Source organism: Nicotiana sylvestris, chromosome 6 (assembly GCF_000393655.2).
Source record: "Nicotiana sylvestris chromosome 6, ASM39365v2, whole genome shotgun sequence".
Classification (NCBI taxonomy): Eukaryota; Viridiplantae; Streptophyta; class Magnoliopsida; order Solanales; family Solanaceae; genus Nicotiana; species Nicotiana sylvestris.
The window spans coordinates 204,187,670-204,200,533 of record NC_091062.1 but is presented as its reverse complement, the minus strand read 5'-3'; the positions used below and the strand labels follow the sequence as shown (position 1 = coordinate 204,200,533).

The window sequence follows — 12,864 nt, the reverse complement described above, 5'->3', positions numbered from 1 at the left end:
ATTTAAGAGATCCATATATTCTTTCTCATAAATAGACCTTCCTCTGTGTCTAGGAGCAAGTACTTTACTCAAATAAGCAATGGGTTTTTCCCTTTGTAATAACACAACACCTATACCATTCTGGCTAGCATCAGTCTCTACTATAAAGTCTTGAGAATAATCAGGCAAGGCCAAGACTGGGGTGTTGATCATGGCTTGTTTCGGAGCTTCAAAGGCAGTTGTAGCTTCCTCATTCCACTTGAAGGCTTCCTTCTTAAGCAAATCAGTCAGGGGTTTAGCAATAACTCCATAATTAAGCACATATTTTCTGTAATAGTCTGTTAATCCCAGAAAGCCTCTCAAACCTCTCAAGGTAGTAAGAGTGGGCCAGTCTACCATAGCCTTGACCTTCTTAGGGTCAGTAGAAACTCCTTCCTTAGAGATCACATACCCTAAGTACTCCACCTTTGATTGCCCAAAAGAACACTTAGATTTCTTCATACAAGGTCTGAGCTCTCAGGATTTTGAACACTGCCTCTAGATATGTCAGGTGTTTAGGTAGAGATTTACTATAGATGAGGATGTCATCAAAAAATATCAACACAAATTTTCTGAGTAGAGGTTGAAAAACTTGGTTCATCAATGCTTGAAATGTAGCTGGAGCATTTGTTAGCCCAAATGGCATCACCTTGAATTCATTTATGTCCCAAATGAGTCCTAAAAGCAGTTTTGTAAATGTCTTCACTCTTCATCCCGATTTGGTGGTACCCATACCTCAGGTCAATTTTTGAGAAAATAACTGACCGAAATAACTCATCTAGCAATTCATCCACTATTGGAATTTGATACTTATCTTTGATGGTTATCTCATTAAGTCCTCTATAATCCACACAAAACCTCCAAGTCCCATCTTTCTTCTTTACTAGTAAAGCTGGTGAAGAAAAAAGCGACTGAAGATCTCTAATGATCCCATTAAGCATTATTTCCCTTACTTGTTTCTCTAGTTCTTCTTTTGAAAGAAATTATACCTGTAGGGCCTCAGGATGACAGGAGCAGATCCTGGTTTGAGTGGAATTCCATGATCTAGGGCCCTTGTAGGAGGTAAGGATTTAGGCTCAGCAAACACATCTTGATAGGTGATTAATACTGTCTGGATGGAGGGATCAATGGGCTCCTCCTTTTTTGCTGCTACTGCTTGCACCAAGAACAAGTGTGCCATGAGAGTTTGGCCTTTTTTTATTAGTTTTCCCATAGTTCTTCCACTAGTCCATCCTAATTGCCCATGTTGGTTGATGCCCTGTAACACCACCTTATTGCCCATTTTTCCAATGGTCGCACAGTTCTTCTCATTGTCAAATTTGGTTGGATTGAACTTTTTCATCCAATCATTTCCAAGGACTATGTCACAACCTCCTAATTGTCGTATTCTCAAGTTTTCTTCAAACAATTTCCACCCATCTTCCAGCTGAACTTGGGACAAACAGAGTTGGTATACATGTAATTGCCATCAACCACTGTTACTCTCAAGGTATTAGAAAACACTGGTGTGTAGCCAGTCTCCTTGACAGTAATCTCGTTAATGAATTTGTGAGTGCTACCTGAATCCACCAAGATAGTTAGCTCCTTTCTTCTAAACACTCCTCTGACTAATATGGTATTGACTCCCATATTAGTACCAGAAAAAGCATTAAAGCAAACAACCTCTTGTATTTCCGGTCCCATGTCTAACTCAATCTCTATCTCATGTGGGGGATCTTCTTGTATAGTAGCTACTTCCTCCACTTCTCCAGTTAAGCATTGCAATTGTTTGAATTGGCACCTGTGACCAAGACCAAACTTTTCTCCACACCTGAAGCATAGTTGGTTGGCCTTTCTGTACTCATATACCTCTGGAGTCAGTCTCAAGGGACTTTGTTTGGATGGAGCAGTTGCAGTTAGTCTTTGCACAACTGTTGGAGCTGAAGCCTTAGCAACAATGGTCACTCTTGCCACTGGCTGGTTCTTCTTCAAGACAGCCTCAATAGCCCTCTCTTGCATTCTAACTTGCTCAATAGCACAACTCAAGGTTTTGGGTTTGAACAACTTCACTGAGTACTTGATTTCATCCTTCAAGCCTCCTACAAAGCTAGAAAGGAAATGTGCCTCATTTAGTGCAGGGTTCCTCACTATCATCTGAGCTTTAAGGTCATTAAACTTCACCAATAATCTTCCACATTGCTTGTTTGTTTTAGTCGATTAAATTCTTCCAATACATCCTCCATTAGCACTTCCCCAAACCTATTGCATACCTCCTCATTCAACTCATCCCATGTAATCACTCATCTGCTTAGTATCAGGGAATTATACCATAACTCAGCATTACCATTCATATACAAAGCAACCCCTTCTACTTTAAGATCCTCAGCTACCTTATACAGATTGAAGAATCTATCACATTTTCGAATCCATACCTTAGGGTAAGTACCATCGAAGCTTGGTAATTCCCATTTGGGATTAGGAACCTGCCCTTGTTGTGGTCTAGCTGCTCTATTCTCAGCCGGTAAGGGAAGTAGTCCAAATCCAACTCTGGAAATTTGCTCAGGTGGCCTAGGTTGCCTACGATTCATGATATCCAACCTCTCCAACAGCTGTTCCAAGGTGCCTTGAATACCGGCTTGGGTATCCTTCAAAGCTTGCTGCCCTTCTTTCAGCTCGGCCAACAACTTGTCATGGTGGTTTAATTTTTCATCCATCACTTTCATGCGAGTTCCTTCAACCATTAGTAGCTCTGATTTAGCGTGAAATCGACAAAGCTCTGATACCAATTGTCAAGCTCTAAGCTCGATTCAAGCCAAAACCACAATTATAGGAAATTCAAACAACAAGTAATTTTTGGGATAATTTTCTATTTATTGACTGAAATGAAAGTATTACAACTAAACTGAAGGAAATGAAATGAAAAACAACACTAATAGTTGAACACCATTGTTGTGAGCTCGAGTATGCAATAGAAGAAGAATAGATTTAGGTGAGAAGAGAGTTTGGATTGAGGGAGAACAAATAAGAAGAAAGAGAGGAATTTAGTTACTAGAAGTTCGTTGTTTTCTCCTCTCCGCGCAGTCGTTATTTTGATACTTTTGGAATTAATTTGAACCTTTGATCTATACCTGCTAAACAAATCTTATTCTAATTTTTTCGTATTTTGCAAGGAGGTCCTTCTGCTTTTTATAATTGAACTCTGCCCCATTTTTAATTATAACGACAGACTATGACAGTGTGTAACTGAAGAGTCAATTCAGGTAAGCAGCATATAAAAGAAAAAATTCATAAATTGGTAACAACAGGTAGATATACTAGTAAAATAAGGAAAAGATGTTATTGAAAAATATTTGCGGTTTTTAGATAACAAAAGTAACGCTTGAGAGAAATTAATAGACCAACGTACAAAAAGCAACGCCACTTTTCCTTCTTTTTTTTTTTTTTCCCAGAAAAAGTGCCAAAACTGTTTAGTTCATAAAAGAGTGTGGTTTTTGTTAAGAGTGGTATTATTCAAAAATACTTACTCACATGGTTCATGTGTATTTAATATTTACATGAAAGAGATATTAGGTATTTATTAATTATTAATTTAACGTAAATAAAATTTTCGAATATATGATCAGGTCAAGTCCGATTTTCCGGACCTAAAATCCAATTTCAATTCAATTAATAGTAGCATAGCAAAGGGGAAACGATATCTAAAACCATATCCACTACCGCGGGTCCCATGTTTGATGTTCCCCGGCACAGGCCATAAGCGGAAACAGCTCGACATAAAGAGCGTGCATCACACCGCCACAATCTAACGACTTGTAATATTTGCGTGAAGGACACTCTCTCTTTCGAGGTTGGAGAATAATAGACAACATCACAAGTGTCACCATCTCTTCTAGGACCTTCTGCCTTACGTTTCTAGTGACAAAAAAAGCAGCTTTAACGAACGGATCTTCGCCTCCGAATATACCACTTGGACCGCTCTCACTGCAGACTTTCGAAATATAATATATTCGGAAATTATAATTAATTAAATCAAAGATAATTCGAAGAACAAAATTCCAGAAACTATTTTTAATATTTTTGTTTTTTCAAAAACTTTGTTACCAATTTTTTCAAATAATAATATTTGTAGAGTTGAATGTGATAAGGCTCCGAGTCCTGGAAACTTGGCAACGTGGCACGTGTGGTCCATCTGCTTCACGGCGTGGCGGTTGCTATCAATCAAGTTTGAGCAACTTTATCAAAGAAAGAAACTTCCTCTTAATTTTAGTTGAAATTCAACTGTAAATTTTCTCTGTGGGTTTTGCTCAAAACGAAGCTGAGGTTCTCTGATTTTGTCACTTTTAAGAATGGCAAGTCCTATGGAGAGGGAGATTCATAACGTGATTAATGAGGAAATTGTGTCGGTGGAGCTTCCTGCACCTCCTTCCTGGAAAAAATTGGTACAAATTTTATTTTCTCAGCTTTACCTGCAGACTAGCTCTGTTATTTTACTTGAGCAATTTCAAGTTGTAGAGTAATAACATAAAATTTTGAACTTTCTGTAATTTTCTGTTCTTTGCTTGCCCCAATTCATGTATTATAGTTGCTTGAACGTTTCTAGGTTTTGCTCAGCTTACTCCTTTTTGTTAATTCTTAGTGTTTTGGTTCCCATAATTAATTAGGAGGAAGCTCAGCTCTGTTTCCAGTTGTTTCTTTTTTAGTTTAAGTTGAATTTGCAAACGGATTAAAGATAGATTTTTCTCCGTTTGTTTGTGTCAAAATTGGTTTTAAGTGGGAGTTTCACTATTTAACTAACGTCTTCAATTAGTTGCTTGGATTTTGTATTGGTCTTCATTAGCTTACTTCTTTCTGTTAATACTTAGTTTTCTGTAGAAGGCAATTTAGTTAAGAGGAAGGTTACAGCTATTCCAGCTTCACTTAAGGTTCCCCCCCCCCCCCCCCCGCCCCAAAAAAAAAAAAATCCACCACCAGCCCAAAATAATTTAAGTTGGATTTCAAAAAACTGTTAGTACCAGTCAAGTGGATAGCTGCAAATGGAAATTTTTGTTGGTTAGTTAAAGAATTTAGAAGTTTGGGTAGGAAAAGCTTGTCAGCTAAATGAAAGGTCTCAATGGTAAATTGGATAAGACAGAAAGGGGCGAGGGAGGGTAGGCAGATACACGCGTGAGCCTTATTAAATTCTTGACACCAAATAGAAGATTCAAGTTTTCACTCACTAGTTTATTAAAAATTTAATTAACAAGTCGATATAACAAGCTAAGTTTCTTTTTTAACAACCCTGAGATGTCAAATACTGCCAAGGTTATCGTCCAACTTGGGTGGGTGACATATTTAAGGATAAAGGAGATTGAGTTCAGACAGGGTGGGTAAAGTTAGTTAAACCTGTATCGTCGCATCAAAGTTTGGGCTAAAATGAGCTAAAAGAGCACAGCCTAACAGGTTGATTCTCAACTCTCTACTTCAGGCTAAAATACTTAACGAGTAAAAGATAATAAAAAATGAGGGGGGCAGTGGGGATAAAGAATGAAAGTGGATAGGAAGGGGAAAAATACTTAAATACCCGACCGTAGACAGTATTCCGAAACGATATTGACCTGAACATCCTTCATGGTAGTTTGGGTCATAACCAGTATGATTCGATCCGTATATTTACCTCAAAAGATGAGAAGAAAGAGCCTTTTTTCTTGTTCATACGTTGTTTTATGTGTTTATCATTTTTCTCGTGAGCTTAGATAGTTCATCTTTGGTATCATGATAGGGGATTCTAGGTCCTTACTTTAAACATTGTGAAGCACATCAGTGTTAATGTAACCCTTCCTAGTTGCCACAAAATCAGTGTGCAACCTTAGATGTGAAAGGTAGAGACTAGAGAGTTTGTACCTGGGTTGAAGATGGATAGTTGGAGAATAACTGTGTTTTGTAGTGTACTCTGGAGATTCTTTGGGAGAGGTCGTATCTAAGGGAATTCAAAACGTGCTGCTGTGTAGGCTTACTTGTACACTTGACATAGATTTTACCTCTGTCGCTTTGCAGTTCATTCCAAAGCAAGGGAGTACACCAAAGAGGAATGAGGTTGTATTTATTGCTCCAACAGGAGAGGAGGTCAAGAACCGCAAACAGTTGGAGCAGTATCTCAAATCACACCCTGGTAACCCTGCAATATCAGAATTTGATTGGAGTACCGGCGAGACTCCAAGGAGATCAACAAGGATCAGTGAGAAGGCAAAGGCAATGAGACCACAATCACTACTTGAATCACCAAAGAAAAGACGCCGAACATCATCTGGTGCAAAGAAAGAGAGCAAGGAAGCGGAAGCTGCAAGAGTTGACCAGGAAAGTTCAGAAACAAAAGAGATGGAATCTGCCAAAGAAGAAAATGAAAACTTGGAGAAGAAAGACGGAGGCGCAGAACCTGAAATGGATGGCAAGGGGAAGAAAGAGGTGGAAGCTGCGGATGAAGAGGCAGAGGGCATGAAGGGTGCTGAACTACACCCTGAGGAGAAGCCAGAAATGGATGACAAGGGGAAGAAAGAGGTTGAAGCTGCGGATGAAGAGGCAGAGGGCATGAAGGCTGCTGAAATACACCCGGAGGAGAAGCCAGAATCTGAACCCGAGAAAGTTAACAGTGCTGATGATGGCAAACTGGACAAGTCAGAAAATGCAAAGATTGAGGACAAACAAGTATCTGGAGAAAAGCTGGAGTCTCAAAGTGACAAAGAAAGTCCTGCAGCTGATGTGAATGAGAACAAGCCAGAAGCTGTCACCGCGGAAGGGATCAATGAAGCAGTAGGGGGAAGTTCCAAAGATGTGGAAAATGCTGTTACTGGGGAATCTAATGAGGGCAAAAATAGGTCGCAAGAAGAGGAGAAAGAAATGAAAGGAACTGATTTGGTTATGGGAAATAACAAGATGAACCAACCAGGGCCGGCTCATTCCCAGCAGCATCAGTCACCTGCACCTATTAGCTGCTGAATGTATCTCCCTTTAGGACATCTCATGTTACATGTTTACTGACTTTTGGATTCATTTTGATTATTGTAATAGAAATCTGTGGTAGTTTAGGGTCTAGATTTCAACTTGATCTTTTATGTGTATGTAGTTTGTTTCTATTGTGATACGCTGATCTGTCATTAAACCTTGATGTAGAATATATTAGCTGAATCAGCGAGTTTACGGTTTCCTATTTGCTGGAACTTGTGTTATTTGCTATAGCAAGCTTTTGAAAAGTCACTAGTTAGGCATGCTTTGTTCATTGCCCAATTGAATCGATTTATGGAGTAGGTGCAGCCAAAGAAACAGAGAACCTAGTTAGCAATCCAAATGCATCACGACCTTATATAATCACTAGGCCAGAGTTGTTTTTACAGTTAGAAAATGATAATGACCATATTGGAATGAACAGTTTTAGTGTGAAGAAACACTTAAATATTCACCATTTTCGTGCACTTGCACATCATTACTGGTGCCATTGGGACTACCTGCAAGTAATTCTTTTTTCCTACTCTCCTCATACTTTCCAGCCAAAGAATCAAACAAAATCCCAGCACCAATTCCTACTGCCAAATCAATAGTGTAATGACCCCTGGTACTCAACAATCTGATCATTTGCAATACGTTCAAGGTGTCAAATAAATAAGCCAATTTCCATCTCTGCATACGCTTCATATCAAGTGATGCAATCACCGATGCTGCAACATGCCCCGAATAGAACAAGAAAAACGACACATTCCCAACTGGAAAATCAACGCCTGACCCCAAGAAATCCTATATTTCACAAAATAAGAAAACGATCAGTTGTCCGAGCAAATAATTTTTGTGCGCCATTTTCCACTTTTGGCACTGCATCATGTATAAAAGTAGACTTTAACTTCTATACAATTGCCAGCATAAACGAGTTTTATACTATTAGGTTACTTAAAATATGATTACATGCAACCATATATAAAAAATGAGATTAATAACCTTAAAAATAAGGGGTGTGTTATTTGTTTTATAATAGCTGGTTAAAGTACACTCATAGTGTAAAGTTGTTTACATTAAGAAAAAAGTAGTGGTAGATGGAAGATCACATGGAATACATAAACTATAATATGTTCAACTTTAAAATATGGGGTACCACAGATTCTGTTTGTAGAAAAGTGGAACTGCTAAGGAAGAAATATTATTATCATATTTGTCGAGATAAGTACAAGAAATTTGTTAGATAGCAGAATATGCTGATCAAGAAAAAGACTAAAATTAACAGTTGGACACCCTGGTATCCTATGCAAATGGTCTATGGTCCTAACTCCCTTATGACTTCAAATTGAAGAGTAGATCTTAAAAATGAAACTTTTATTCATATGAAAAGATAAAACAAAGAGCTTATAGTATAATATTTGTTGGTTTTTTTCACCTCTGGTAATGGCAGCTGCGTAGCATATCCAAGAATGCCTCTGCATGTGAACATGAACAGAGCTGAGATGGTAGCTCGTGGCCGTCCTTCAATTAAGAAAGTCCATACTATGTATACCATTTGCATCCCTACAAAGACCTATGAACAAAAACAATGATCTCATTTCTCCTGTTCTCTACTATGTCAAATCACTTAAATCAATGAATTTGGCAAATTGTATAACAGAACTAGGAAAATAATTTCAACGCATAAAGCAACCCCCTTAGTTTTTACTGTCAAGTAATTCTGATTTTCTTACCATATTTGGTTTTTCTATTTGTTAAAGAAAATGACAACATATTTACTATAATTGCCTTTTCCTTCCCGTAGAAGTAAACTATAAATCTTCAATATTTAGCTAGTCCTTTTTCTTGTAGGAAAAAGTTTGAACTTCTATAAATTAAGATCATTCCTTTTAATTCAAAAACATCCACAATATAGCCATAGGGGGCTTGAGAGTCTTGTTTTGGGACAATTGTGTCACTTGCATTTGCCTCTTCGTGAGGTTGTTCTCTCGATATTATGCACGCGCAGGTTAATTGACCGCACCATGTTAAATATTTGTCTCGTTTGTTATATTTCTTTTCTGTTATCCGATTTATCGTCGTTCAAGTATTGCTTTATTAGCTTTCGCACGAGACCTGATTTTTTCGATCCTAACATTTCCTATATTCCAACGATTACAGTAATTGAACATAAAAATGTAGACACATTATAGATTCATTAATGAACTATATACGATGTTGTTAAATTGTATGATCATTTCATCTAAAAATATGCGGGTAGAACATGCGTACGTACCGTGTTAAGGCCAGCAAGAACAGAGTTGAGAGTAGGTCTGGAAGCAAGAAAACGATGCAGTGGACGCGTAGCAATGAATCCTAGATCGAAAGGCGGGGAAGAAGATTGGATCATACGAAGAGTGTATTCCACACCCATGAAAAACAACAACGAGGCAGCGAAGATGCACGGTACGGGATGGTACTTCACCACACCGAATATATCCCCTGCCGTCCATCTCATGAAAAATGCATTACTCAGCCACCCACAATTACACAAATCAGAGGATGATCTCTTCTTCATGACTACAATGATCTTATAATAGTCGTCCTCTTTGGTTTTCTTCTTGCTTTTGAATTTAACGCCGTTAAGGAAACCGTTCTGTTTAAAGAGAACAGAACGGTTTCGAAATCAGAAAGGATACCGTTCGAGGAAATCGTAGATCTCACTTTCGAACTCAGATCGCAGCAGGGAGAGATTGAGATTGAGATTGAGATTGAGATTGACAATGAAGTGTAGGAAATTTGGTATGGGAGAGGAGAATGTGGCCCTTGACAGGAAATTATGGAGGTCGAGCATTAAGGTTGTAGGTTAGGAGAAAATTGTGAATATTTCTACAGCACAATAGAGTGAGACTAGCCAATTAGGAGTTAGACTAAGAATGTCATTGGCCGTCTATTGATGCAGGGCTCTACCTGCTAGTTTTACTATACCAGCCATCTATTTCGTATTTAGTATTCTGTATTTCATATTTCTTATATTGCTGTTATTTTATTATGCATTTTTATGGTACTAATATATCGGCTCCTGTTGCTTTTTTGAGCCGAGGGTCTCCTGGAAACAGCCTCTCTACCCTTCTGGGTAGGGGTAAGGTCTGCATACATATTACCCTCCCCAGACCCCACTTGTGGGATTATACTGGGTGGTTGTTGTTGTTGTTGATTTGTACCAGATTAAAAGAAGCAGCAGCCTGAAAACGTGCTTTATACGCGTAGAGAAACTAGCTATTATTCTGCGATAAGAAAATAGTTATACTTGAAATAAAACAATAAAGAAGAATATTGCAAAGAAAGAGAGAGAATTTTATTGATTTTGAGATGATTTACAATGGGATAAAATCCCTCTATTTATAGGGGAAAAATGACTTAGCTAAAAAGTAACAAACTCTCTAAAAGATAGACATTCACTCTAAGTACAATTTTATTCATAATACTCCCCCTTGAATGTCTACTCAATAGGTAATGTGCCTCGTTAACACCTTAATTAAAATAAATTCCAGTGGGAAAAAAATTCTAGTAAAGGAAAAAGAGTACACATATTTAATCATACGCCTTTTGGTTGCCTAGTTAAAAACCTCGCAAGGAAGACCCAGTGGGATAAAACCTTGTAAGGGAAAAAGAGTACAACGCGTATTAACTCCCCCTAACGAGAGCATCAATTCACATCTTTGAACTTTTGCATCCCAATCTTGTACCCCAACTTCTTGAAGGTTGACTTTTTAGAGATTTGGTAAACAAATCAGCTATATTATCACTTGAACGAATCTGTTGCACATTGATATCACTATTCTTTTGAAGCACCTGTGTGTAAATAACTTCGGTGAAATGTGCTTTGTCATATCTTCTTTTATAAATCCTCCCTTCAATTGGGCTATGCATGCTGCATTGTCTTCATACAAAATCATAGGTAGTTTGTCACATTTCAAACCATATTTGTCTCGAATAAGATGTATTATAGACCCTAACCACACACATTCTCGACTTGCTTCATGAATAGCCATTATCTCAGCATGATTAGATGAAGTAGCCACGATTGATTGCTTAGTCGATCGCCAAGATATGACAGTGCCTCCACAGGTAAACACATAGCATATTTGAGATTGAGCCTTGTGTGGGTCGGATAAATACCCAGCATCGGCATAGCCAACAAGATCGGGACTGCATTCGTTGCCATAAAATAAGCCCCATATCTGTAGTCTCTTTTAGATACCGCAATATGTGTTTGATTCCATTGCAATGTCTCCTTGGGAGTAGAACTATATCCTGTTAAGACATTAACTGAAAAAGTTATGTCAGGTCTTGTAGTATTAGCAAGATACATTAGTGCACCAATTGCACTAAGATATGGTACTTCAGGACCAAGTAACTCTTCATTCTTTTCTTGAGGTCAGAACGGATCCTTATTCACGTCAAGTGATCGAACAACCATCTGAGTACTTAATGGATGTACTTCATCCATGTAAAATCGTTTCAATACCTTTTCTGTGTAGGCAGATTGATGAACAATTTGCAAACCGAGATGTAATTCTATCTTTCCGAGATCTTTCATCTCAAATTCCTTATTTAAATAATCAATTGCCTTTTTGAGTTCTATAGAAGTTCCAATAAGATTTATGTAATCAACATATACGACAAGTACAACAAATTCTGATGTTATTTTCTTTATAAAAATATATGGACAAATGACATCATTTATATAACCTTCCTTTAATAAATACTCACTAAGGCGGTTATACACATTTTTCCTGATTGCTTTAGACCATACAAAGATCTTTGCAATTCGATTGAAAATATTATTCGGGACTATGAATTATGTGCGTCAGGCATTTTAAATCCCTCAGAAATTTTCATGTATATCTCATTATCAAGTGAGCTATAAAGGTAGGCTGTAACCACAACCATTAAATGCATGTCAAGCTTTTCGTGGACAACAAAACTAATGAGAAAACGAAATATTATTGCATCCATAACAGGTGAATATGTCTCTTCATAATTGACACCAGGCCTTTGTGAAAATCCTTGGGAAACGAGGCAAGCCTTATATCTTTGTACCTCATTTTTCTCATTTCTCTTGCGTACAAAGACCCATTTATAACCAACCGGCTTAACACCATTAGGTGTTTGGACTACATGCCTAAAAACTTCACGTTTCGCTAGTGAATCCAACTCGGATTAGATTGCTTCTTGCCATTTTGGCCAATCATATCTTTGTCGACATTTTTCAACAGATTGAGGTTCAAGATCCTCACTATCTTGCATAATACTAGATGCAACATTGTATGCAAAGACATAATAATCCATTATATCCAATCGATTCAAATTTGTCTCAATATCGATTGGATTTATTTGTAGTTCCTTATTTTCTTGAGTCTCAGGCTCAATGATTTCATCATGAATCTCAGAATTGGTTAAATTATGGATTTCTTAAAATGAGACTCTTTCGTAGTGTCATCTTGATCATTTATTTTTCTTTTTTAGGATTTTGATCCTTAGAACCCAATGGTCTACCACTCTTTAGGCGTGCTTTTGACTCATTAGCTATGACACTAGAATATTGTCCAATAGGAACATCAATACAAAGTGGAACATTCTCTGGATATGTGATTTTGTTATCCTTTTCAGATCTGTAAATGCGTCACGCATTTGATTTGCTATTGTGAATGATATTTTGCACCTCTTTTTACAAATAAAGGCATGTGGATCAAGATGAGATAATGATAGATTTTTTTATAAAACTTTCCGTTTGGTTTTACCAATTTCTCCCCTAATTTAAAAAAAGTGTCTCATCGAATCGACAGTCTACAAATCGAGCAGTGAACAAATCCCCCGTTAATGGTTCGAGGTAACGAATAATGGAGGACGATTCAAACCCAG

The 12,864-nt window shown here is 37.6% G+C and overlaps 2 protein-coding genes across 2 annotated transcripts; one reads left to right on the top strand and one right to left on the bottom strand.

The window, feature by feature from the left end:
- The first annotated feature begins 3,963 nt into the window (after nucleotides 1-3,963).
- On the top strand, nucleotides 3,964-7,180 carry LOC104248780 (methyl-CpG-binding domain-containing protein 11-like). Its single transcript, XM_009805103.2, has 2 exons — nucleotides 3,964-4,436; nucleotides 6,031-7,180. The coding sequence occupies exons 1-2, from the start codon at nucleotides 4,344-4,346 to the stop codon at nucleotides 6,967-6,969; spliced, it is 1,032 nt and encodes a 343-aa protein (XP_009803405.1). The 5' UTR covers nucleotides 3,964-4,343; the 3' UTR covers nucleotides 6,970-7,180.
- Nucleotides 7,181-7,305: 125 nt separating this feature from the next.
- Nucleotides 7,306-9,794, bottom strand: LOC104248779 (phosphatidylcholine:diacylglycerol cholinephosphotransferase 1-like). The gene is made up of 3 exons (XM_009805102.2): nucleotides 9,233-9,794; nucleotides 8,393-8,530; nucleotides 7,306-7,761 (listed from the first exon to the last, which is right to left on the bottom strand). The coding sequence occupies exons 1-3, from the start codon at nucleotides 9,512-9,514 to the stop codon at nucleotides 7,402-7,404; spliced, it is 780 nt and encodes a 259-aa protein (XP_009803404.1). The 5' UTR covers nucleotides 9,515-9,794; the 3' UTR covers nucleotides 7,306-7,401.
- Between the last annotated feature and the right edge of the window lie 3,070 nt (nucleotides 9,795-12,864).